The 24865-nt window shown below is 45.9% G+C and overlaps 1 protein-coding gene across 1 annotated transcript in view; it reads left to right on the forward strand.

The window, feature by feature from the left end:
* The window catches only part of Rs1 (Dead-box helicase Rs1), a 42120-nt gene extending 26387 nt beyond the window's left edge, over positions 1-15733 (forward strand). The window contains exons 13-18 of the mRNA XM_075682153.1: positions 3635-3729; positions 7169-7369; positions 11849-11919; positions 14019-14145; positions 14814-14904; positions 15212-15733. Coding sequence (XP_075538268.1) covers positions 3635-3729; positions 7169-7369; positions 11849-11919; positions 14019-14145; positions 14814-14904; positions 15212-15308 — 682 coding nt within the window. The 3' untranslated portion in view covers positions 15309-15733. The remainder of the gene's footprint in view (positions 1-3634; positions 3730-7168; positions 7370-11848; positions 11920-14018; positions 14146-14813; positions 14905-15211) is intronic.
* Positions 15734-24865: the final 9132 nt, after the last annotated feature.

Consider the following 24865-nt stretch of genomic DNA (forward strand, 5'->3'; position numbering starts at 1 on the left):
TCCAGCGCCTCCGTCATGAAGCCTGCGTGTGATCTCCGAAATGCATGGCATGCTAGTATGTGCGAACGCCGAGAAATGCATTGTACAGCACCCGGGCTCCTCTCACGCTGTTCTTTCTGAGCACGCAGTGCCATCTAGTGGCACTGCTGAAAAATCTGTGCGTGGCCTCCTAGACAAGATGTCTGGCGTGCCAGCTCCTGCAAACACTGCGAAATGTTCTCCTTACTTGCCGCACAGTCAGTGGCACATACTCATTGGCCCATGGTGGTGAGCAGCGCATACCCAGTGTATTCATGGCGCAGCTTGCTAAAGCATTGGCATGAAAGACGTTCATTGAAAAGCATCACATACCCGGTGAACTTGTGGTGCAGCCTGCTAAAGCGTCTGGTTGCTTGCCTTGAGGAACCCTTGTGGTGTCACCTAGATTTCACTCACCATTGCAGAAAAGGGATCTTTTTCACAGTGGAGCTGTTAGAACCTTGCTGGGTTTCTCTTGACGTCCGCAACTTCAACGAGCTGGGGCAGAGAGGGCTGAGAGAGAGTGAAAGCAGAGTATAAAAATAGCATTGCAAAGCATAGCGACATCGCGAGTATGGGTGGAGCCTAGCAGGAGAGAACGCGCGGCACTCACGCATTCATCGTCGTCTTCTTCCACAGCTGGCTCAGCGGCATCCCTTGGCAGTACCGCGTGACGAACGCGTGAACGGCCGAGCTGGGGGAGAGAGAAAGCAGAGCATAAAAAATTATGCGTGGCTCTGCTATCCCAAACACCAGAGACGAGCAGAGCTGAGGGAAGGCCAATAAAGTAGTGCCAAACCGCAGACTTAGCCTAACTATTGCTTGGTTTCCCCCAGCTTCGCTGGTCTCTGGTGTTTGCTATAGCAGAGCCACGCATAACTTTTTTGTCATGGCAGAGCGACATGTTCCCAACAGCACATACTGACCTACACATGTTGGCATCAAAGACATTCATTGAAGGGGGGCACACACCTACTGGTGTGTACCAAGTGACTCAAGTTGGCATCAAAAAGCTTCGTTTAAGACAAGAATAGACCGAGTGGTACACATGCAGTGCTATAAGTCAGCGGTACCTACCCAATCCCGCATTTACAGTGACACATGTAGGCGTGAAAGAGGTTTGCTGAAGAGTGGTACGTATCTACACTTTGCAACATACTCAGTGACCAAAGTTGGTCCGGCGGTTAGTTTCAAATCCTGTTCCTTCAGGACAGTAGCCAGATGCACTACCTATTCAACTAATGGACTACCTAGTGACTCAGATAGGAAGTAAAATGGTTGCACTCAAACATACATAGACAGATAGATATTTAGCTCCGGAAACTGTGTGAAGTACCCTAAGAATGCTAGCGCATTAATAAACAGGAAATCGGGACAGGAAAGAGCTACTTTGTTAGCAAAAAAGGACAAGCATTATCATGTTTTTGCGTTACAATTTGGATGTGCTTGACTCAGGTGACGTGCACCTTTCACAGATGTCATTCTCGATTGTTAATTTCCTGCTGCATTTTTGTACATCTGCTGCTTTGACAAACATGCATAACCGTACTCAACTTTCATTTTTCGATTAACTTTGATAGTTAGTACTCTGTCATTTATCAAAAACTGATAACAAAGGTTGTACTTATTTAGTGCATGTCTCAATTGGGGCAGCTGTCCTTGCGCTAAGACTGTGACAGTGTTTGTTAAACGGCCTGCCTCGACCACCTACCAAATATTTTTTACGCTACTAGCTAAATGTTTGCCAACTTACATGTCAGTGTCATGGAATTTAGAAATTTTACAAATTTAAGGTATTCATTTGACAGGCTTTCGCAATATGTAAGCCTTTGTGTTGCCGTCGTAATGCATTCTACAAGTACATATACTAGGGGTGTGCAAATACTGAAATGTAGATTTTGAATCGAATATCAAATTGAATCAAGAAAAAAATTCTAATATTGTGTTGAATATTAGAAAACTTTTTCACAAAATGTAATGCTTACAAATTTGGGGCAAGTAAATATTGTGCTGCACATAGTCAAGAGTCTCCTGGCATTGCATAACAAGAATGTAGCAAGCTCTCAGTGACATAGGTACTGCATAGAAATCAAGGTATAGAGTATGGTCTACTCTTATTAAAGGGAATTAAAGGGAACACCAAATTAGTATGCCAGCACTGGTTAAAGCTCAATTCTACTATATCAAAGTCTGGAAAATACGTATTGTTTTATCAATGGAAATTCTGAATAGAATCAAGGGCTTTTTTTTTTCCTCTGAAACAATTAATTAGTGTTGTTCTCTTGTACTGAATACCAATGATGTTCTCAGCTTAATAGTCTATCGGTGTTTTGTGGCAAGTCTTTATACATTGCATAGAAAGTTTTGCTTTCCAGTTTTTCTTCAAAATACAAGAAGGGCTATCCGAACTTTATGACGGGTCGGTTATCGTAAAGCCAATCTGTGCAACAGATGAAAGGACTGCTCATCGCTTGGCTCGATCATTGCTTCTCTCGTTGCCAGTTTTGGCAGTAAAGAGCAGGCACTATTCACGCTATTGCATGCAACTGGGTCATGACACTTTCGAGGCCACCCTGCGTCCAAAGCTAGACTTCTGGTAGGTTTTCAGAGCTACAAAAAAAGAAAAAAAAAAAAGAAAAGAAGAAGAGAGCGTGACTGATGTGCGTCTATGAACAACGTCAGTAATGAGAGACCGCTGTTACGTGTGCCATAAAGATGATGCCCGTGAACACTTTCTTTCCATTCAGTGTACTCGCTTTCGTTTGTAAGGTTGTTGCGCGGCTTTCCAAGTGTCATGCTGCTGCTGCAAATAGATCTGTGTTGATTCAGCACCAAACCGTAACTTTTGTCGCAGGCACCTGATGAAGCAGCACCGTTTAGGCCTAATGGCCTAAGCTTAGGCCTAATGGCCTAAGCGGTGTGGCAGTGATGAAAATTTGCCACTGCCAAAGTGGTAACGGGCCGCAAGCCATCACGGCATGCTTACCGCTGGTATGTTTATACGGGTGACTCATGACGTGGTTTTTCCCGTGGTCACTCGTGCGGGCTAGATTGATGGTGCTAAAGCTTGAAGTTCGTCACTGCGTATTCAACACAATCTGCGTGCGTACCGGTGGCCTGTTGGCCCGATTTTGACACTTCATGAAATATGTGCTGCTTTTGTTGCCGTTTCCTCTGTCGATTTTGCGTGCTCATTTCTATCAGTCCTGTTGACACAGACTGACCTTGCACTAATGAAGGCGGCCCTGGCCGATGGGGTGCCATTCTGTGAATTAAGGTGTTCGGGTGCTGTGTGTGTGATCCCCGCCTCGGGCAGACGTTGAAAAGCGCTCGCAGTGACAAAGTCTGTTACCACGTCAGCAGGAGTGGCCCATCTGTGGGGTGCTTGGTGCTCCTTTTGTGTCAAAAATGAAGGGAAATACTCGCTTGGGTGGAATCAAGCATGAGGGGCTCTGTGGCCCACATGACTAGTGGCGCTGCGCAGGCCTTTGCTACTAATATATCGAATATTCGAAAAATGAATTGTAGATATTCATTTGTGAGTTGAATTATATGAAGATTCACTATTCAATTCGGTGATGTTTGATATTGCTGCTGATATGTCTGCTGCTTGCAGGTCAGTCTCAATGGTCGGTGAGCAAGAGAGGAAGCTCCTCAAGGAGATCGTCAAGCAGGCCAGAACACCAGTCAAACAGCGAATTCTGCCACCTGGTAGGTGTGTTTAAAGCAAAAAGAAACTTTATATGGAAGCCACTCCAGATCTGTTGTATCATCCACGATGTCTTCACTGAATGTTGCCATGACAGCTGGCACAGCACATAAACTTGAAGCCCTGAATAGTGTAGGCAAACCTGTACCAATTTCTTGCTGTGAGTTGGGTTAACATGGGTGAGTGCTTCCACAGTGGTTAGCACTTTGAAAGCTTTTACAGTTGCATGATGTGACTTGTATGTGCTGTTGAGCTGCCAGTGCTGGACTGTCACATCCATGTGATGATTCTTTTCTGATTGCTGTTATGGTAGCTGGCGATTCATCACACCTGAAAGCACTGACCAGCGCTAGACAAAAGCACCAATAGTTTTGCATTGTCTTGTGCATGGTGGCTAGCCACTTTTGTGCAGCACAGAATAAAGCTGGACATTTATGTGCTGACATTGTTGTGTTATCATAAATGTTTGTATATAAGCCATGTGATGTCACTTTGTAGATATGTATGCGCACATGGTATATAATTGATTGCATGCGCTTTGCCTTTATATGCACTGGGACTGCTGTACGTGTTGTTCTTTCTGATATGGCATAGCTTTTCGAATAACGTGTTCATCTGTCGTTCTGGCTCTCGTTTTACCCGCGGCGACCACAGCAGACATCACTTGCAACTTCTTTTTTTTTTTTTTTGCAGCAACAGACATCAGCCTGCAGCTTTTTCCATAGATTTAGACCTCTATTCTCAGGCGTGTCCGGGTCAGCTATGTCAGAGACCTAGTATTCTATTGCAGCACCTTTGTCTCAGCTAACTGGTACTTCATGTTCCTGGTAATCATAGAAATTGAAGAACAGATGAAGGGGAAATAGACACAGGAGTCTATGTGTGTGTGTTCTCCGCCTTACCCTTGTTTCATTTCTGTTAACCTTCAAAAGTGTGCAGTATTGTCTGCTTGAACTCTTCAAACATGTGCTTCTTTTTGCAGGCACGCTGTTTGTAACCACTGCTTGCTCACAGTGATTTCAAACATCTTTTGTGTTAGGCAAATTCATTGAAGTGTGGAAGTTGTAGTCAGAAAAAAAAAAAGGAAAAGTTGCCATCATAGTATTTTGATCTCGTTTACGTTATTAGCTACACCATTCCCTCCTGCCCTGAGAAATTGCTGCTTTTCAGCTTATCGCTATAACTTCTTCACGAAGTCGGGGACAGTCAACCCTTTGTCTGCTGACAGAGCTTTGCCAACTGACCTTCTCATGCCAAAAAGCATATTGTGTGTAGAGTTCACAGTTGTTGACTTTTAACAATGTCGCTATTTCACTTGTTTGTGATTGCAAGAAAGCTTTGAGTTGAGTTGGTCAGCTATCTTCTGTTTTGGCTGTACCTGTTGCTTGTCTCGCTCTTGTCATGTTTCTGCCATACCTTGTGGTGCAAAAAATGTCAACTTTTGTTTTTTCTGCCTTTGCACTGAGGGCAGAGTGCAAGAACGCTCGTGTACTGTGCTTCGAGTGCGCGTTAAAAAACTCCCATGTGCTCAAAATTAATGTAGAGCCCTTAACTACAGCATCCCTCACAACCCACTGAGCAGTTTCTAGCTGCTAAACCCCACAATTTAACTTTGTTGCAATATCGGTTACACAGATGCTTCAGCTGCAGAAACAGTGTCTGTGCAATTGTAGTCAGACTGTCCCATTCAGCGGTGCACATGCGGCTCATGCATGGAAGTTTAGAAAGTTTTCAGAGGTGTAGAGCATGTGTCGTTGCAACAAAGACAAAGCAAAGTTGATGCACCATCAATGGTGCACTGAATTGCCTCAGTGGCAGAGCCAGGGCAGCGCTGTGCCTTTCGCTGCTGGCATGCATGTTGTGCGTACCGTATTTACACGATTGTAAGTCGACCCCCCCATAACGCTAGACCGGAAAAAAAAAAAAAAAAAACCCGAGAGCGCATTCGATAACGAAAATTTATTAGTAGCTGACATAGTCATTGGATTACTCGTCTTCACTAGTGCTGCCATCGTCATCGTTGCTGCGGTGCCACAGCGCGTCGTGGTCCAGCGAAATTTCAAATTTGGCAAACGACCGCACCAGGTCATCGTGCAGAACAGCAGCCCACGCCAAATGCACCCAACCACACGCAGCCGTCAGGGAGGCTCTTTTGACAGGTCCGGTTGGCGTAATTTCGCAGTCTTCTGCCGCCAGCCACTCGTTGTACTCACGGCGGAGCAGAACCTTAAAATTCAGGCGGAGGTCCGGGCTTATTTCATGACCACGTCGCACTTCACTGGCAGGGACCGATCATGCATTTCAGCGACGTACGCCGCAAGCTTAGCCTACAGCTCCGGAAAGCGTCTAGACTTCGGCACGTGAGAAATTTCTCACTTGCCGCCACAGGGTGAAAATTTCGCTTCGCTGCAGTCGCCACTCTCGCACCACCTGTTTAGAAACATCGAAATTGCGGCCCGCTGCGCAGTGATTTGTTTCTTCGGCGTAAAGGATGGCAGCCCTCTTGAACGCTGCTGTGAACGAGTGCCGAAAGATTAGTGGGCCTGCAGCACTCATGACGACTGGGGAAGCGTAGAAGTAGCCAAAGTGGAGCGCGTCAAGAAGTTAGTCAAACCAATGCTTTTAAACAGAGAAAGAGAAACCCGCGAGCAGTGCCTGCTCTTCCATGAACTACCGATACTCCCCGCAAGCGCCGCCATTCTGAGGGTGCAGCCGCAAATGGGAACAGCGGCGCTTTTATCACCTATCGACCCCCCCCCCCCCATGAGTGTCGCATGCACTGTAAGACTCTCAATAATGTTGAAAAACCCTTCCGAAAAGCGAACAAACACGCGGGATAGCGAAAAGATACGGGTAGGGCCATAGAGCAAACATAAAATTGTAACTACGTTGTAGCTCTCGTTAATATGGCTTTTTTTGGCGGGGCCATGTTTTGGTTTCGATTGAAAGTCGACCCCCCAACTTCAAACTTTCAAGTTTTAAAAAAGGGGTCGACTTACAATCGTGTAAATACGGTATGTGCACTATAAGCACACTAGCATTCTTGCTGAGTTGTTGTGCATATGCTATGCTCTGAGCAGAATGGGCAGTAGACATCAAGCTAACGTTATCTAATATTTCACTGGGCGCGGACTTAACGCAGACGGCTTCCCGTCGGTCTTCTCTCGCCTGCAATGCCTCTGGCGGTCCTTTTTATTACACCAGCATTGTGAGATGTTGGGTAGCTGCCAGGGCACTGTTCCTTCTGCCCAGCAAGAGTTGCCTCTGTGCTGCATCGTGCCAACATGTCACACCCGCATATACGTAGAATACTCTCTGAGGAGTCCAAGCACAACGTTAAACCTTGCTATTGCTTTCAGTGCTTCCCTCTTTGGACGAAACTGCCAAAATGTTCTTTTTTGCTGCCTAATCGCTCCTTTTTTTTGTTGTGCACATGTCCAGACGTGGTGGCACACTTCCGGGAGAAGATAGCTGGCCTCGAACAAGAGGTGGAGAGCATCCTGCAGGAGGAGAAGGCTGAGAAGGAGCTGGGAGTCATTGAGAAGGAGGTCGAGAAGGCGTCTGAGCTTATTAACAAGAAAGCCACCAATGAGCCACAGCGCACCTGGTTCCAGACACCCAAGGAAAAGTTTCGTGAGCAAGGTACGAAACTCATAAGTAGCATCAATAATCACTTGTCAATAGTCGATAGTCAGTAGTCAGTTGCAGTCATAGATGGCACCGTTTTGGCAGGTGCCGTCGAACAAGAGATTGAATCCAAATGGCAGTAAATTCTATGGAGGAAAAATGGGTAGGGTGCTCACAGTTTTGCTCCCTGCGCATGTGGATGGCTGGTGTAAACTGCGGCCGTTTGTTATCGCGAACGGCATTTTAGGATTTTGTAAGTGGCCAGTACGAAACTGACCTCAACCACTACTACTACTTAGACGTATCTTTACGTTACTGTTTGAATTTAACAAAACCACCGCATGCCACATCCACAGAAAGGCCCCCTTTGTGGCAGCGGGTTCACATTGAAGGCACTTCATTCATGCTCGCATGGTTACATGCGAGTGGGAATGGACTCGGACGTTCTGCAAGCTGAAAGGCAGTTTCGAAACTTAACAGTGTGTGTGTAGTGTTGGCAGTCATCGGCGCAGGGACTTTCTTACCAGTATCTTTCTTGTTTTTTTTATTAAATCTACCTTTTGCACTTGTGTGCATGTAAGTGGTTGCTTTTGGGATGTCATTAATTTTATGTATACCGTTCACTTCTGTTAATTTAACCCCGAGGGGACTGACGAAATTGATTTATCTGGTAAGTCAAAGTAAACAAAATGTGAAAATACACACCAAAATGCACCACTTATTCATTTTACAGTATTTGCCAAATTCTAACACACCCGTATCGAATGTGCGGCCTTCCTTTTTGGAAAAAATAAGGTGTGCATTAGAATCGGGTAAATACTGTAATCAAACATTGTGAGCTATAGTTATACGTAGCTTGCAAATTTTTCTAGGGCAAGCCGAAGGCAAGCCGAAATTAAGCGTTTTCGAATGGAGATGACGTGTTCAATGCATTCACAGTGCCTAAGCTATGCCACTGAAGAGGTTGTTATTGGGCCTACCATAGAGTCCAGACTCATGTGTGCTGACTGGCCAAGTTTGAATTATCTAGCAAATGCCAATTTTGAGATTGAAATAACGAAGGTTTGTGCCCATAGAAATGCATGGGCACCAGCCGTGACTTTCAGTGGAAATCGAATCAACTGAAAAATCGAATTAACCACAGTCGAAATGATGGAAGTATACTGTGTACCATGTTTACACGATTGTAAGTCGACTCAAATGTAAGTCAACCTCGCCTTTAGCAAGTCAGGGAAAAAGAATGGGCCACACCTGTGTGTGTGTTCTACATACAACAAAAATTTATCGGTCATTGAACTACTCTTCTCACGTGTGCCATCGTCATCACTAGTGCCATCATTGTCATTGCTGCTGCAGTCCAACAGCATGTCATTGTCCAGTGAAATTCTGCACTTCACGCCATGACATCAGTTAACAGTTAATTTCCTTTGCCTTTATCCTCTGGTAACTCCAACACTAGTTAAGTAGGGAAGGTGTTTAAGGCCCAAAGTAGGCGCACCTAGATGATTCGAGTGCACGGTGGCAGCGCGAAGGAAGAGCCGTTGTCCAGTAAAAAGACACTTTATTCAAACACCGGGGCATCTGTCTGAGTCCAAGCCCGAAACTCCGCTCTCCCCCACACAATCGAAACATGACTTTTCAAACCCTCAGCTGCACAAAAGAGTCACAAGCCAGCCAGTCATACATATGAATTCATTGCAGCAAATAGCAAAACAGTCATACATATGAGTTCATTGCCACAAATAGCAAAAACAAACATTGCCCCATTGCAACAAATAGTACAACCACCTTCGTGCTGCAGATGGCATTGGTGGAAACAGTGGCATACTTTACAACATGCCACCAGGGGATAGGTTTGCTCAAAGACACGTGTCATCTCCATCTCCCCTACGTTAGACTCCGAGTATCCGCCTTGATGTCCTCCCCATTTCTCCTGCAAGTGGCCGCCATGAACGCTGCGAGAATGTTTAAACGAAACCACGGCTTATTGATGGCACGTTTGCCGGACAATGGGCTGCCGTACCAGTACTAAGAAAACTCGGTCCCCTGTGCAGCTGTGGGCTGGTTCGTTTGAAATCCAAACACCATAATTGGGACTCGATGCCAGTTGCACACAGACGCATCTATCAATTGTAGTCGGCTAATTGGTTGTAAACATGCCGACGTTTTCACAAGGCATTCTCAGAAGGTGCACGGATGCCAAATATTGGCATTCAAACCGGATAGGCAGTGTCGCGTCACCAAATTTCCGTGACTGAGACAGTTGACAGGACATGTGGGAAGCGCATGGGCATTAGCGGTGGCGGCGACCTCAAGCACCCCCTACCTTTTATCTTCACGCCCATCTCCCCGAATGCTCCCCTCCAGCTAGGACCATCTTCCCTTTTGTTTCGAGCGAGGGTGCAGATCTGGCGCCTCTTCCACGGTGCAACCACTAATCCGATTTCTGTCCACGCGTGGTTGTCTCCCGCGTCCCCTCTTCGCGGAACCCACCTGCGTCCTTTATTTCCAGTCATTAGCCAATACAGCAACGTGTGAAATCGTCCTGCACTTTGCTGTACAGTGAAACCTGGTTAAACTGTAGTTGGCCGGAGCTCGGAAAAAGTAAGTACTAAGCGGTAGTACTGCTTAACCGAAATAGTATGAGATCGCCCACTTACCTGTCAAAAATGGAACTCGGAGAGAGTGCGATGAAAGGGGAAAAACATGCAGTATTTATTTACTTCGCGTGACAAACGTGTTATTTCCATTTGATGCCGCGGCGGCCTAGCAGCGACGACAGGGGCCTCAAACTTGCTGAAGCTGTGAGCCAGCTTTTCAGCAAGCCCCCTCTTCTCGGCAAACACTCGCACGACAGATTGCTTGTTGGCGTTGCATATTGTCCACGCACAGGCGCGGTAGCATTGCAGAAGTCGCGGGGCACTCATTGCAGGGCGCTGTTCTTGTCGCGACGATTGCATTCGCAAGGCTGACGTAACGCGCAGCTTCTGCCACTGTTGGGCCTGAATCGCCCGTGCTGTCGCTTTCCATGTCGTCCTTATAATTGTCGCTAGGCGACACTTCGGCAGCAACAGAGGCAACTATGGCGAAAAGTCAGACTTTATAGCCGATGTCTCTTCGCGGTCGCAGCAGCGCTGCCGAGCAACTTCTTCGCATTCTAAATGCCACACACCGTATTCAACAGTAGACCCATGTCGCGTGCCAGCGCCGACTTTACGCGTCACATTCGACAGTACGGACGATGTAGAATTTTTCTTCTATGCTAAGCATCCGGCTCCTTTTTTATCAGAGTTTCGGAATGATGTGAGTTCTTGCTTGCGCGACGCCACAATGCCACAGAATAAAGAACCAACTGACAACGCTCTCTGGAACACCGCCGAAACGATCTTGATGTTAATGTGGCTTTATGCGCAAACGCACAGAGCGCTTGGAGGCCGTTATGCTGATCTCTGAGGCTTGTTGTTCTGCCGGGCCGCCCGATGGAGACGACACACCGCCATGTTTGCGCGACGAAAAGTGGAAACACTATGTGTTAACCAATACATACGCAATAAGCTGATACGGTTTATGCGGATACAAAATGCATTATGTTCAATGGCCACTGAGTCAGGGGATTTGACTTTACTACTTTTAAAACAAAACTGCTGTTTAAGCGGGTACGGTTTAACGAGGTTTCACTGTAGTCACTTAAACTGAGCCCTACGACAACAGTCAGACCAACCCCCTAACCTGAAACTGACTACATCGCACGGAACAGCCACCCATTCTGAAAGCACCCAACCACACACAGCTGTCAGGGAGGACTTTTTTATATGCACAGTTGCTGTAAGCTCGCAGCTTTCCGCCACAAGCCAGTCGTAGTACTCGCATCAGAATACAAACATCAAACAGTCAAACATTCAATTTGTCGCTCGCCACGCAGTTGCTTGTTGCTTCGCCTTAACGAATGGCAGCTTTCTTAATGTTGCTGTGAACGAGCGCCAAATGCTTATTGGAACTGGACAATTCATGACAGTTGATGAAGCTTGACAGTGAAATGTGGCTGGTAGTCAAGTCCAATGCATCTAACAAAGAGCCAAAGCGAAACATGTGAGTGGTATTGTTGCTAAAGCAAACATAAAATTGTTACTATGCCGAAGCACTCCGTTACCTCGTTTGTTTTGCCTGTATTGGCAGTGCTATGCTTTGGTTTCGATTGTAAGTCCACCCCCACCCCCCCTCCTACTTAGGATTGACAATTCTTTAAAGATAGGTCGCCTAACAATTGTGTAAATATGGCACTACATACTTGTACCGTCTGCCCAGCCTTGCACGAAGCAGTATGGCTTATGTGGGCTTGACATGTAAGTGTAAAATGAATGTATAATAAAGATTATTATCGCATTGTTCAAGAGGCAGGTGGTCAACTCTTGTGACTCTTTGCTCCTTTATATCACCTGCCGGCCTGATGCAAGGTTGTGCTTAATCTTATATGTTTTGTGCACCTTCTTTCAGTACAACTGAAGCTTGGAAAGCACAGCAAGCAAACCCTCAAGAGGTTGAAGATACCTCCACGCGCTCAGAATGTGAGTATTCTAAAACAGTGTTCAAGGTGTCAGAACATCTGGAGGCTGCTTAATCATCTTTGGTATTTCTCATTGCGAAAGGCACAAGGGAACATGAATGCAAGAAAATTTTGAGGGCGCTTAAGCTTCACCTTTAAGACTGGAATGTGATAGCATTAATAAATCCCCGACTGCTTTTCGCGCTTCCTGGCAACTGCAGCCTATGAAACCATAATGTTTACCGGGAAACGCTATACATGAAGGTGAACGTTCTGGTAGAAACGCACCCTGTTGCATGTGCCACGATGCGGCGAAGGCGAGCGCCTTCGAACCGGGCGTACCACTCTGCGGCCGGTCTATGATTGGTATAAATGCTGGAGAAGGGGTTTGTGTATGAGTTTACGCGTAGTAGAATTATATTTTCTCATATATTTAATTTACAATCCGACGCTTTCATGTCTGTAGGTTGGGTGTAAGTCATACTTTAAGATTTTTCTGATGTTTTTACTTTGAGAAATTCAATTAGTTCAGTAACTTCTTTGCACTACACGGAGGGCCTGCATGGTTGGGTATGCGTGGTTTGGAATGATTTTTGCTGAAACAACGGTCAACGCTGGTTGCGGGATGCCAATGCCAAATTTCCTGTGACATGGGGCCCTTAACACTATCATGTTAAAATAAGGCAACATGAGTACTGCCATTTGACTGCCTGGCCTCCCTGCGTTTGGTTGCTGGCTGATGGTATTTTTATAGAAACATGAGAGTACAGGTATAGTAGACAACCTTCGCTTAATGACTTAATTTATTTATTGGAGCAGTTTAATATGCCGAACCAACCCAGGGACACTTCAGGTATCCAGATTAATTTTGAAAAGCTTGGTTTCTTTAATATACACAAAAATCTAGGTACACGAGCGTTTTCCACATTTAGAAACCTGGCTGCTGCAATAGGGAGTCAAAGCGGACACACCAGACTCAGCAGCCAAATTCCATAGCCACTCAACTACCATGATGGGTTGGCACTTTAGAAAGCTGCCTTGGGAATTTGTCTATTTTATCTGAAGTTTCACTTTTTTGACAGACGTGCACTGTGTGAAAATAAACAACACAAGGAATCCCAAGCCGTCCAACTAATTGAGCATTCTGTCTTAAAGGGACAGACAATCGCTCAGAACATGAATCGAGATAACCCCGCTGATGGAATGAGTCCCTATCGTAGTGGCTAAAATGACCCATGTTTTTCTCATTAAACATGGATTTATATACTTAAGTGGCGAACAGTGACCTTTCGCACCCCATGTGGTAAAAACATGAAGCTGCATAAGAGGTCCACCATGTGACCTTCTACTAGTATACAGAATCTCTGTCTTTTCATTAGTATTGAAATGCAGTATAATTTTTATTATAAGGTTTTCCTGACTTACAATGTCCAGGTAAACCTTCGTTTGTAGTGAGCAGAAAAGTGGTGCTGTCTTCGTTTTCGATGAGTTGGCTTGGCTCGTCTGTCAACAGAACAACAATGATGAGGTCAGCCAGCCATGACAAAGGCGTGTACTTGGGAGAAAACGCGGTAAAAATATAAGAAATGTCTAAACAACAGCGCAAACTTATTGCACCAGCTTTTTATTTTCAAAGGTGGTTAAAAAGGTCAAAATGTAGGTTAACCGCAGTTACACCCACTCCTGTGAAAGCAGAAAGATTCAGCATTGCTGGAGGAGGGACTTTTACTTTCTTAAAGGCTGCTAAGATCGAAACATTCTACTTGCTAAATATCAACACGCTTCTGGAAGTAACCGCCGCAGAAGTAAACACTACCAAGGGTGAGCTCTGTGTTGCACCATAAAAAATTTGGTCCTTAAAATTCGGTTGTCAGTCCCTTTAAAGTGAGCCTACTGTACCTTTGTTGAGGGGGATTGAAAGAAACATGTTTCGAGTAGCCTCTGTTTGAATAGGGCATTTATAGGGTTCTTCTTCTCTCTTCTTTATTTTTGTTCGATTTCATTCTTGCATATGTAACGGTGTCATTGTGTGCTCTATTGGTTCATATTGCTTAGTTCTCCTGTGTTGCACAGCAGGCATTACAACTGCTCTTACTGTATTTTTGCTCCCATCTTCTGTAGGCTGAAGATCGTGTCTCGAGGGAGTTGGAGAAAACAGCGCAGTACCAGGCACGCCTGGCTAAGAGGGCGAAGAAACCCAAACGCACGCGAGTTATCACTGAAGATGATGGCACAAGAACGCATCCACGTGAGTGTGCCATAGTTTGTCTTGGAGTTTTAGGTCTTCACTAGCCCTTCTCAGGCATGTGTAGCACTGGCTTCTGTAACAGCAGTGTAGTGATATGACATGCTAAGGTATGATTAATCACTGACTATTTTGTTGTCATGCTTATGAAATAGTGTTTATCTCTTTCTATGCATAGGTTATCGATTTATACTCCTTGCTCTTCTTGACATGTTTCTCAAGTAACGTGGTGAATGTAACTACCACCGCAAAAAAAATTCAAGCACACTTATAAGAAACCTAAGCATTATGTGGTATTTGTTATTATTATAGTTCTGAATGTTGCAGTAAATAGACTGCTCAAAAACAAATTTAGGAGGAAATCAGATTTTCACTCATTTTACGCCACCATCACTTAGAACGTCAATTAATACATTTTCCCTTGGTTTTGCACTCGTGTGCAGCATGGGTGTAACATCGTAAAGTGACGTCTATGTGGTAGGTACAACGGTGGTTGAACTTGTGCGAGGGGAGGCAAGGAAATGCGCCGACGGAAAGAGCTGGACATTTTGTGTACTACTTTTAACGGCCAGGCAAAGATATCTTTAACCAGTGTTATGATAACCCAAGAGATGGTGCAGTGCCAGTTCTTGGCTCAACATTTCATGTAACCTATGGATTTGTCATTGCAGCGAAAGGGAAGAAAGGTGCCAAGAAACGCAAGGGCTTTGATGCTGAGCTTGTGGACACCAGCAGGAAGACTGTCAAGAAATTCCGTTATGGGTATGTAGCTAGAGGGGACAACATGGAGGGGTCTTTGTGATAGAAACTTGCGTTGAGAAGATTCTTTCATAAGCGGTGGTGCAGACTGATTTGGAAGAATGAATTTGCCTGTGGCATCATGCTGTCATAATCGCTTACGAACAATTTTGGTGAGAAAATAAATTTTGTGGGGCTCTGGGCATAGGTATTAGCAGTAGCTTGCTTATTTAATAGTGCATGCCCTGATTCACGTCGTACTGATATTGTGCTGATATTGATAGAATGTTGCGGAACATTTTCTAATTTATTTACTTTTTTTTTATCTTAGGCCCTCCTACCAGGAGAAAGTGCAGATGGGACTGGTCAAGAAGAACAAAGGTCCTGTCAAAAAGTTCAAGTCAAAGAGCCGGTACCGGAGAAAATGATTATGAGGCTTCAGAATTTGTCTACATTTGCAGCAATTATGTGAATAGTAAATGGACTTTCTACAAAAAAAAAAAAAAATCTGTGGGCACAGAGTGATTACATCAGAAGTGCAGAGAACAGCGGTTATCAAACTAAAAGAGAAAGAAATATTAACTTGGCTGCATGGTTCACTGGAACTGGTGTCAAGATGAAATACTGCAATATACTATACAATGGCACTGTCACAGTAAAAGAAATATTTTCTTCATACATCGTTCAAATAGCGAGAAGGAATCCAAAATCGTTCCTCAAGTGGTATTCTTGCAAGGGAGGAATTCATCTACCCTGTGCAAGGGAAGCAAAGCAAGTGATGGCAATTCGTCGAGCAACATGGCCACGTAGAATTGTGCCTGATAAAGTTGGGTTCAAGTTGGACAGTTTGTATGAAGGCTAGGAAAGAGTCCCTAGAATGGTGTGCGAATACACGGATATCAACGAATAGAATAGTGGACGTTAATTCGATTCGTGAATCGAATATCTACTATTCGACCTACCCGGATCTACCCGGAGCGGTTGTGCCTTAACGCGTGCAGCTTTTTCACGGCGCGGGTCGCAATCGGTACCAAGTTCGCCGGTCGGCAGTACCGGTCGAAACGATAACGCGGAAAGAGGGAACAGGGATAAAAGCAGTTTCGGAAAGCGTGAAAGTGTGTGCAAAATTAGGGCGAATTAGCCACTGGAAAGCACACAGATCGCATCGGATACGCACGCACGTACGGACGCTCATAGACATTCGCGGAGCTTCCTGCCCACACGCGCGTTTAAACGCACAGACGAATTCGTCACGCATGCTCGCGGAAGCGAACGCAGTTTCAACCAACGTTACTAGAGCAGGTTCGGCTTCAACAATCGTTAGTCCGGTCATTAGGCCTGGATCGACGTTACTCAATCGGTCGTGTATCGGTGACTAAATAGACTGTTTGGTGCCTAATCGACGCAGATCTATTCGCAGCAGCTAAAAGCCGGAAAACCGCCTCCTACGAAAGCGAGCGTATGGGACGGCACCAACGTTGTTCACGGCCGCTACCTTCGCGAGACGCCGTACATCAACATCTCGTTCCCGACGCCATTGGTAGAGACACATCGGTATTTTATTTCTAACTTTGAGCAACCCCTCGTAAGGCTAGCTTGAGATCTACATGGCGGGCGCGAAAGTCACGTGACTGTAGTGCGTTGACCGTCTGCGCGGACGGCGGATGGAGACTGATAGGAGGTGGGGGAGTGGTGCCTCGCGCGAACTTACCGCACGTGGCCCTCCTAATTTCGGAATGTTTGACAGGTGGCAAACAATGCTGAATCCGACAATGAAAATGGCTCTTGTTTACCGTCGGCGCGACCGTGGATCGACCCACGCAGCAACAGCGACGGCTATGCGTGAAGCGGTGAGTCACGTGATGCGCGGTAGGCACTTTCCTGTGTCGCGCACATTAGAGAGTTTTAGAATAGGGGCCCCAATAGTTTGGGGCCCTAAAGAGCTTTGCGGGTGTTAGCGTTGGGGCACGCAGGAGTAAAGATATTTAGAATAGGGCTTTGTGTTTGCAGATAGCATCTTGCGCTGACAGCGCCACTGCGGCGTCAATGAAATGCTATTAGAAATAATTAAATACGTTATACAATTTTATGATAAGAATAATAATTTTGACTTTCGTGTATTCGCGTTTAATTGCAATTTAGATGTTATTCTGTAAGCAGCAAACAATTAGTTGCGCTTAGCTTTGAGTAACCAACTTTACATGCCTTCACTAGCCAAGCTAAGCCGTGTTGGCCTACGAGCAATAACATCCACAATCGAATTCGGAATCAGCGGCGTCTAGTGAATCAGTCTTCATAACACACGCTAGTTGAGAGAAAGCGATAACCGCAGTCACTTTTCCTAACTTGCGAACTTCACGCGTTACCACGAATCAAACCCAGTTTGGTGCTAGGTTAGAGCCGTCGCTTCGATGGGTGCCGCCATATTTGTTTACGCAAACTCAAATTCGCGGCGACGGCGAAACTAGGCTCGACGAGGTTAGTAAAGCTTTTGCTTTAAAAAGTGGCGGCTGCTCTGCGCGACGATGACAAATTGCGCCACCTACAGGAAGCCATTGACGTCACTAGACTTTGAAGTGGTTCCCTTTGCCAGGAACAGGAGATGTTTGTTGCGACCCGTCTACCACTAAGCCCCAACCATTCGTGCCCGCTTGCATCCGTAATGAAGTATTCGCATTGCTGCACGAGCTTTCACACCAATGAATACGGACAACCCAAAACTTTTTCAAGGCACGTTTTGTATGGCCCGGCATCAACCGCGACGCCCGACACTAGACTCGTGGGTGTCTTGCGTGCCAGCGCTCCAAGGTTCTGCGCCAGACTGACACCATTGGAGGCGTTTCCAGGGCCAGATGCTCGATTAGACCACGTACACATGGACGTCATTTGGCCGTGGCCACCTTGCCAAGGCCAAACATATGTGCTGACTTGTGTTGACCGTTTCATGCGTTGGGAGGAGGCTATTCCAGACATTACAGCTGAAACTGTTGCTCCTGCTTTCGTCAGCCACTGGCTATGCCGCTTCGGCGTGCCGTCCTCCATCACGACGAACATAGGAAGCCAATTTTTGTCCGCATTATTCGCTAGTCTGACAAAACTCATCGGCATTTCGTGCATCAGGACTGCAGCCTACCATCCGATCAGCAATGGAATGGTTGAGAGATTCCACCGGCAATTGAAAACAGCGTTCTCGAAGCATTGCCCGTCATGCTCTTGGGCATACGCACGACATTCAAGACAGACACCGGCTGCAGCGCTGCGGAACTTGTTTACGGAACGACGCTACGTCTGCCCGGTGAGTTCTTCGCGTGTGGCCGACACCAAGCCCACATTCCTACCGGCGACTACGCATCTCGCCTCCGTGACATCATGAAGGAGCTCCGACCTACACCTCCGCGACAGCCCACAGAAAGGAGAGCACATGTGAGCAGCGGACTTGAGTCCTGTAGTCACGTATTTCTGCGAAACGATGCAGTACGACGACTGCTGCAAGCACCATACGATGGGCCATTCAAGGGTCTTCGTCATGGTCGGAAGACGCTTACGATCGAAATGCACGGCCGCCGCGAAACGGTGTCATTGGATCGAGTAAAACCGGCATACATAGAATTCGACCAGTCCGCGACAGCTACGGCCACTCCTTCGCCTGGAACCCGCAGATTGTGCCTTCATACCACACTAGCGGATTCCAAAATGACAGACTGTACACCCTCATGCGAGTGACGGCTACCACACACGCAGTAGCGGACGGACGAAGCCACCAAATCGCAGCGTTCTTTAGCCGCCCTGCGTTTCATTTCGTTCGTGCTCTCACTAGGAGGGAGGGAGGGAGGGGGGGTTGCTGTGGTAAACTCCGAATGCACCGCAAGTCAGCCATGGCGTTGCCTGTGCGACGCTCGAGGAAAAGGGAAACCAGCGTCCCGAGAAGGCGCCAGCAGTTGCCTGAATTGCCTTTGCTTCGTGTTGTCGACAAATTCGACTTCGCCCTGCCATCTGCTAGCCGCCTGGTTAGCTCAGATGGTAGAGCGGCTGCCCCGGAAAGGCGGTGGTCCCGGGTTCGAGTCCCGGACCAGGACGAATTTTTCTTCAACTATGAGGCTTTTCTTTCGAGGAACCCGTATGGGTTTCCTTTGTAGCAATTGCTGCGAACGGGTGGATGTCTGATTTCCCCTTTATTCAGTAAGAAAATAATGTCAGTTGTCATCGAGATACGGAGACACACGCTTGTCTCTTCGTTCCGCGCGCATAACTACAATTGGCGACCGCGCTTTTCACTGGCCGCTCGACTGACCGCACGACTGGCCGCTCGAGGCACTTCGCGTGTATTCGCGGGCTTCGTTCATGGTCAGACAAACACTTTTATGTAGCACGTATTGAGCAACAGAAAGCTGTATCGGAAGTTTTTCATGTAGCTCTACCATATTTTCATTGACATTTTTAATATAACTTTAATATTTGAAAAGTGTATTAATTAGGACTAATTATGTGGAATGAAAAAAAATAATAATCTGAGTATCTCCAAGCGAATGCAAACAACATTAACTTGGTTCTGTCCAGCTACGTGGCATTTGCATATTTTTAAACTCTGGCTAAAGTTAGCTGGAACACCCTGTATACGAATCTGTCCCGATTTAATATTTCGCCAATGTCACCATGTTTACATCACTTGAAAGCAATGTACATTGCTGTAGTATCAAACTTCTCTTGATCAGCGAACACCACACAGTACTAAGTGCATTTGTCGACGTTCCCTTGCTACATTACCGTTAATGGCCTGGCTTCCCAGATAATTGAAAGCAGTTTTTCATTTACTAGCTCCTCAGTTGGCCGGAAGACTAATCATGAACCGTATTACATAAATGTGTCAGTGTATATGTATTTTTACCAAACGAACTCTGCGCAAACATGATAATTCATGCTTCTTTGGAACTGAGAAAATATTCTATATTTGATTCGATGCTGGGTGGTTGTTTTTCTCGAATATGCATGTTCGATTCGATTCGAAAATTTCACAATTCGAACACCCCTAGTGTAGGTTGATTTGGCGATTCTCTTTGGCTTCATTAGTTGGACTTTAATACCATTAATTGGCTTCGAACTTAAGCTTCCTCGACTACGACTTTCCTACTCAAATACATGTAACACGCAGAAAGGCTTTTGTGAGACAACCGCTTGATCAATTCGAATGAAAGTTTTTGCGTTTGAGAGCGAAAGTTAACTTCTAGCAACCTTGGAGCACATATTGATTAACGATCTTGATTTCACTTTTGCAAGAACTGACGAAATAGTTAATAAAATAGAAGCACGTAGTTTACAAATCCGTAACTTTGTACTGTAAATACCATTTGCACACAAACTTTCTATTACAAACAAGCTAAATTACTTACAGGAACATATAATCAGAAGAAAAGGTGTTCGCAAATCACGTGATGAGCTTGTCTACACAAATACTCGTCGGCCGACATTATTCATACCTCTAAAAGAAATCAGTGGAACAAAAACAAGAAATGGCGACGTGTTTGGCGATTCCCTCTTTTCTTTGTTTTCTGTACCTTTTTTTAAAACAAATAAATATATTGCGGCAGAACCCATCTCACGATGACTGTCGGCGGTAATGCGTTAGCATTGAATCAATATACTGACACAACGTATTGCTACCGTCGAAACGAGTTATGGATGAGGCGTCTACTGCAGCGGGACACCTCTTTTATGCTTCCCTAAGAACACTCGGCGCCATCTAGCGCCGCCGCCGCCGCGAAGCCTGCGCGTGGCCTGCGAAATGCGTGCGAACGCTGAGAAACGCGTGTTGCGGCAACAGGACTCTCGCGCTTCTTTCTGGACACGCTGTGCCGTCTAGTGGAAGTGCCGAGAAGTCCGCGCATGGCCTCCGAGACGAGAAGCCTCGCACGCCGGTGCCTGCGAACGCTGAAAATTGTTCCCTCGCTTGCCGCACACTCAGTGGCACATAGTAACTCAAGTTGGCGAGAGGCTCATTGAAGAGCGGCACATACTCAGTGTATTCATGGCACAGCTTGCTAAAGCGTTGGCGTGAAAGGCGTTCACTGAAAAGCATCACACCCAGTGCATTTGTGGCGAAGCGTGCTAATGCGCCTGGTTACTGTCCTTGAGGAACCCTTGGGACGTGGGCTCGATTCCGATGTCTTGCGTTATTGTAGAGCGGCACATCCTCAGTGGAACATACCTAGTTACCTAAATTGGCATCAATGTCGTTCATTGAAGAGTGGCACAAACCTACTGGCTCATACACAGTGATCCAAGTTGGCATCAAATAGTTTCTTCGAAATGCAGTGCTACGTAGTTCCGCATCTACAGTGACCAATGTCGGTGTGAAAGAGGTACCTTGAAGATCGGTATGTGTGTTCACATTGCCACATACTCAGGGATCCAAGTTGATCCGATGCTTGGGTTCGGATCCTGCCACCTCAGCACAGCAGCACGATGCGCTACCCATTCAACCACGGACCACCCAGTGACCCAGGTAGGCGGGAAAACGGTTAGATACAAACGTACATAGATGCAATCATAGATATATACTCGTCATACACAGCCCCGGTAAGTTCGTGAAGTAGCCTAACAGTGCTAACGCATTAAAAAAAAGGAGCCATCGAAATGCCGACGCTAAAGTAGACAAGGGGAAGGATGAATGAACTTTTATTGAAACCCAGGAATTTCGCGTGATGGGTGGTGTCCACTGTAAACCACACGTTCTTGCTCCGATCCATCCATCGATATTGCTGCCGTCGTCGCCCGGTCTACCAGCCGGAGTTGGTCCTCAGGGCGAGAGCTATATTTCCCACTGCTCGTAAGTTAGATTAGGAAGTACGTCTAGGGTGGGATTTCGCTGACAGGTTCCTACCGCGTGCTAGAGCGTGGCGGGATCTCCACAGTGAGGGCACGAGGAAAAGTAGAGGTTAGGGAACATGGCGCATACAGGCGAGTGGGCGTGGAAAAGCATTGCTCTGAAGCTGTCTCATGATCGCCTCCTGCTTTTTTGGCGAACGAGTTGGATGCAGATGGGTACGTTTTACGAGCTAGTCTGTAATGCTGGGTGATCAGTTAAGTCAAGATCAACGTATTTAGTGGTTGAAATGATTCGATGAAGCCATGTTGGTTACATCTCTATTCTGCCTATTTTGGTCTTTATTTTTTCATGTTCATTATTCACCTATTGCGTACCTCATACATATGGTATTAACGCGCAATTACGCCGGCCTTGTCTTCTTTAGGGTCGACACTTGGTTGATCCTTTCTTTTTGACCAGGAGGCTAGGTGGGCCGATCCCGGAGACTACTCATACTCTACCACAATAGTCTATGGTAAAACAAGCTTATTTTCACCTATATTGGCGCTAATTACGCCCGTACTGGTAACTTTACATACCCTGCGCCTAATTGTGTCGCCGTGTTGGCACCGCGGAAACCACCTTCCGGACACCATTATCTTACGCGAGTCCATACGTGCCCATAAGCGAACTCGCTGAATTTCTCTAAAGTATGCCATACGGCGGCTTTGCCTCAACATGTGTATCTCTGCGGTGATGCACGCTTCACAGGGGTATAGTGCATTGTGGTAAATTTTCGAGTACATTGGCTCTGGTTGCGCGCATGCCGTTGATATTATCTGTTCTTTGACTAATTATCGTTTGCTTCGTTGGTAGTTCTATTTTGATAAATTTTAAGACTCGCTACGACGCTCTGGAAGGGCGAAGGGGCCGTTTTTTTTTCTGGAAATAGCTACAACACGCACAGATTCCACATATGCAAAAATCGTGTGGAGTCAGCTAAGACCTTGTCTTCAAAAAGTACCAATAGTAATGCGCACAAGCATGCTTCGGAAGAGCTATGATGCTTTTTATTATCTTGCTAGCCCTTGTTGAGGATTGCAGGCATTTTGAGCATTTCTGTGCTCATCCTAGACCTGCTGGGCCTTTTGTCCTTGTCTGTTGTCCTGTTTTACTGGTTCCCGCTATACGCTCTCGCTACACAATTAGTTAAATACGAATTAGCCGAATTAGCAACCCTTCCATGAACGTAACTTAGATGGGTAAACGTTTTCTCAGTGCCGCAGTTACCGTTCACAATGAAGAGCGACGTAAGCGCTGCGTTTGCTTCCTATAACGAATTACCGCTGTTTACCGCCGTTTACATGAATGCGACATGCGTTAAATGCGATGGGCTGTTGCCGCATTCCCGTAAACGTGGCTACTAAAAATGACACGGGCTTTCGTTCACTCAAGGCTGGCCAGCTTTGAATATATTTATGCGTCGTTTTGCTTGAGTGTTAAGCGAAAAGAAGGTGTATATACGGGCTGGTTATTTTATTGCGATAGCAATGATATAGCAACTTCAGTCAAATTTTCGCCGTCGTCGTTGGCGTCGCCGTTATGTTTCGTATAAAGTCCAAGTGCGATAAGATCCTATCGCGTCCCGCGGGCCGTATGCTGTGGGTGCGAGGGCAAGTTTGCGAGGATGCGCCGAGAAGGATAGTGGCTTGATGCGCGCTTATTATTCGAGGTCACGTGATAAAGCGCGCGCAAGGCGGGGGTAGGTGAGTGCGCGTCTCTTCCTCTAGCCCGGCCGTGTGACGCCCGCGCCTTGTCTTGGAGGTAATCGCCGCCGGGTGCAAAGTTGGGGCGAGCTAAGATGGCTGATGGCAGCATATGTGCGCTGTCTTCGCGCGCGGCTGGGGCTGGTGTTCGCGAAATACAAAGTTTTGGATACGCGTTTGAGGGAGAGGCAGCAGGAGGATTCGCTCCCCTATGTTTGCGCTATTCACCACGCCAGCATTGAGGCAGCGAGTTTACGCGGTATCGAGTGAAATCTGTTCATGTTTGTCCGTGCGCGCGTGATGCCACGTTTGATAATTTACGCAGTAACCGAATGTCTACTGCAGTTTGTAAGACCGATAAAACTAGGAAGGAATTACTACACGCAGTCTTGTGATATATCGCTATCTCTATCAGCGCTTCTACTTTTGGGTGAAACTACGAATATATATATATATATATATATATATATATATATATATATATATATATATATATATATATATATATATATATATATATATATATATTAGAGTGATTGAGATGCAAATGGACTAATACCGTTTTTAGCTATATTTAGCTAGTTATTTTACGGCGCATATTGCAATTTATAAATTAGTCGGTGAGTTTGCCAGGTATATCCACTTTGAGTGAATTCTGAGAATCGCACGGGTTTCACCCGTCGTGATTGCTTATTGGCTTTGGCGTATCACTGCTGAGCATGAAGTCGCGAATTGAAATACCGGCCACGGCGGCCGCATTTCGATGGGGACGAAATGCGAAAGCACGCGTGTACATAGATTTAGGTTCACGTTCAAAAGCACCAGGTGGTCAAAATTAGTCCGGAGTACCCCACTACGGCGTGCTTCATAATCAGATGGTGGTTTTGGCACGTAAAACACCATACATTTTCTTTTTGTACGGATTTCGAGATAAGTGCCATCAAAGTTGCGGTAAATATGCATTTTTGTTTCAATTTTTTTTTTGCTTGGGTGAAGTGCAATAGACGGGCATAAAGGCAGGCGAGACAGTCGGGGCTGTCCCGTTTGTCTCCCATTCCTTTGGTCCGGTCTGTTGCTGTTCAACTTAGTCAAATATGCATTACCAACTGGCCCAGGGTTCTAATCTTCTGTTCCACTTACTTTTTTAAGATGATGTGGTTTTATACACTGAAGCACAAAAGTAAGTGTAACGCCCACCTATCTCATCGCACTCTTTGGCCATGAATATCTCATAATTGGTGTCATGCTGAACATTCGTTACAAGTGGATACGCCCTGCGAACTCATCAGCTGTACAGTTTGTAAATTGCAATAAATGCCGTCAAGCAATTTAGAAAGTGTATTAATTATATTTCTAATTCATCGATTATGCAATTCAATTTCTTGAGCAAGTAATATCCGCCTCTTTGAGTAATCCA

Source organism: Dermacentor variabilis, chromosome 2 (genome assembly GCF_050947875.1).
Source record: "Dermacentor variabilis isolate Ectoservices chromosome 2, ASM5094787v1, whole genome shotgun sequence".
In the NCBI taxonomy this organism is placed as follows: domain Eukaryota; kingdom Metazoa; phylum Arthropoda; class Arachnida; order Ixodida; family Ixodidae; genus Dermacentor; species Dermacentor variabilis.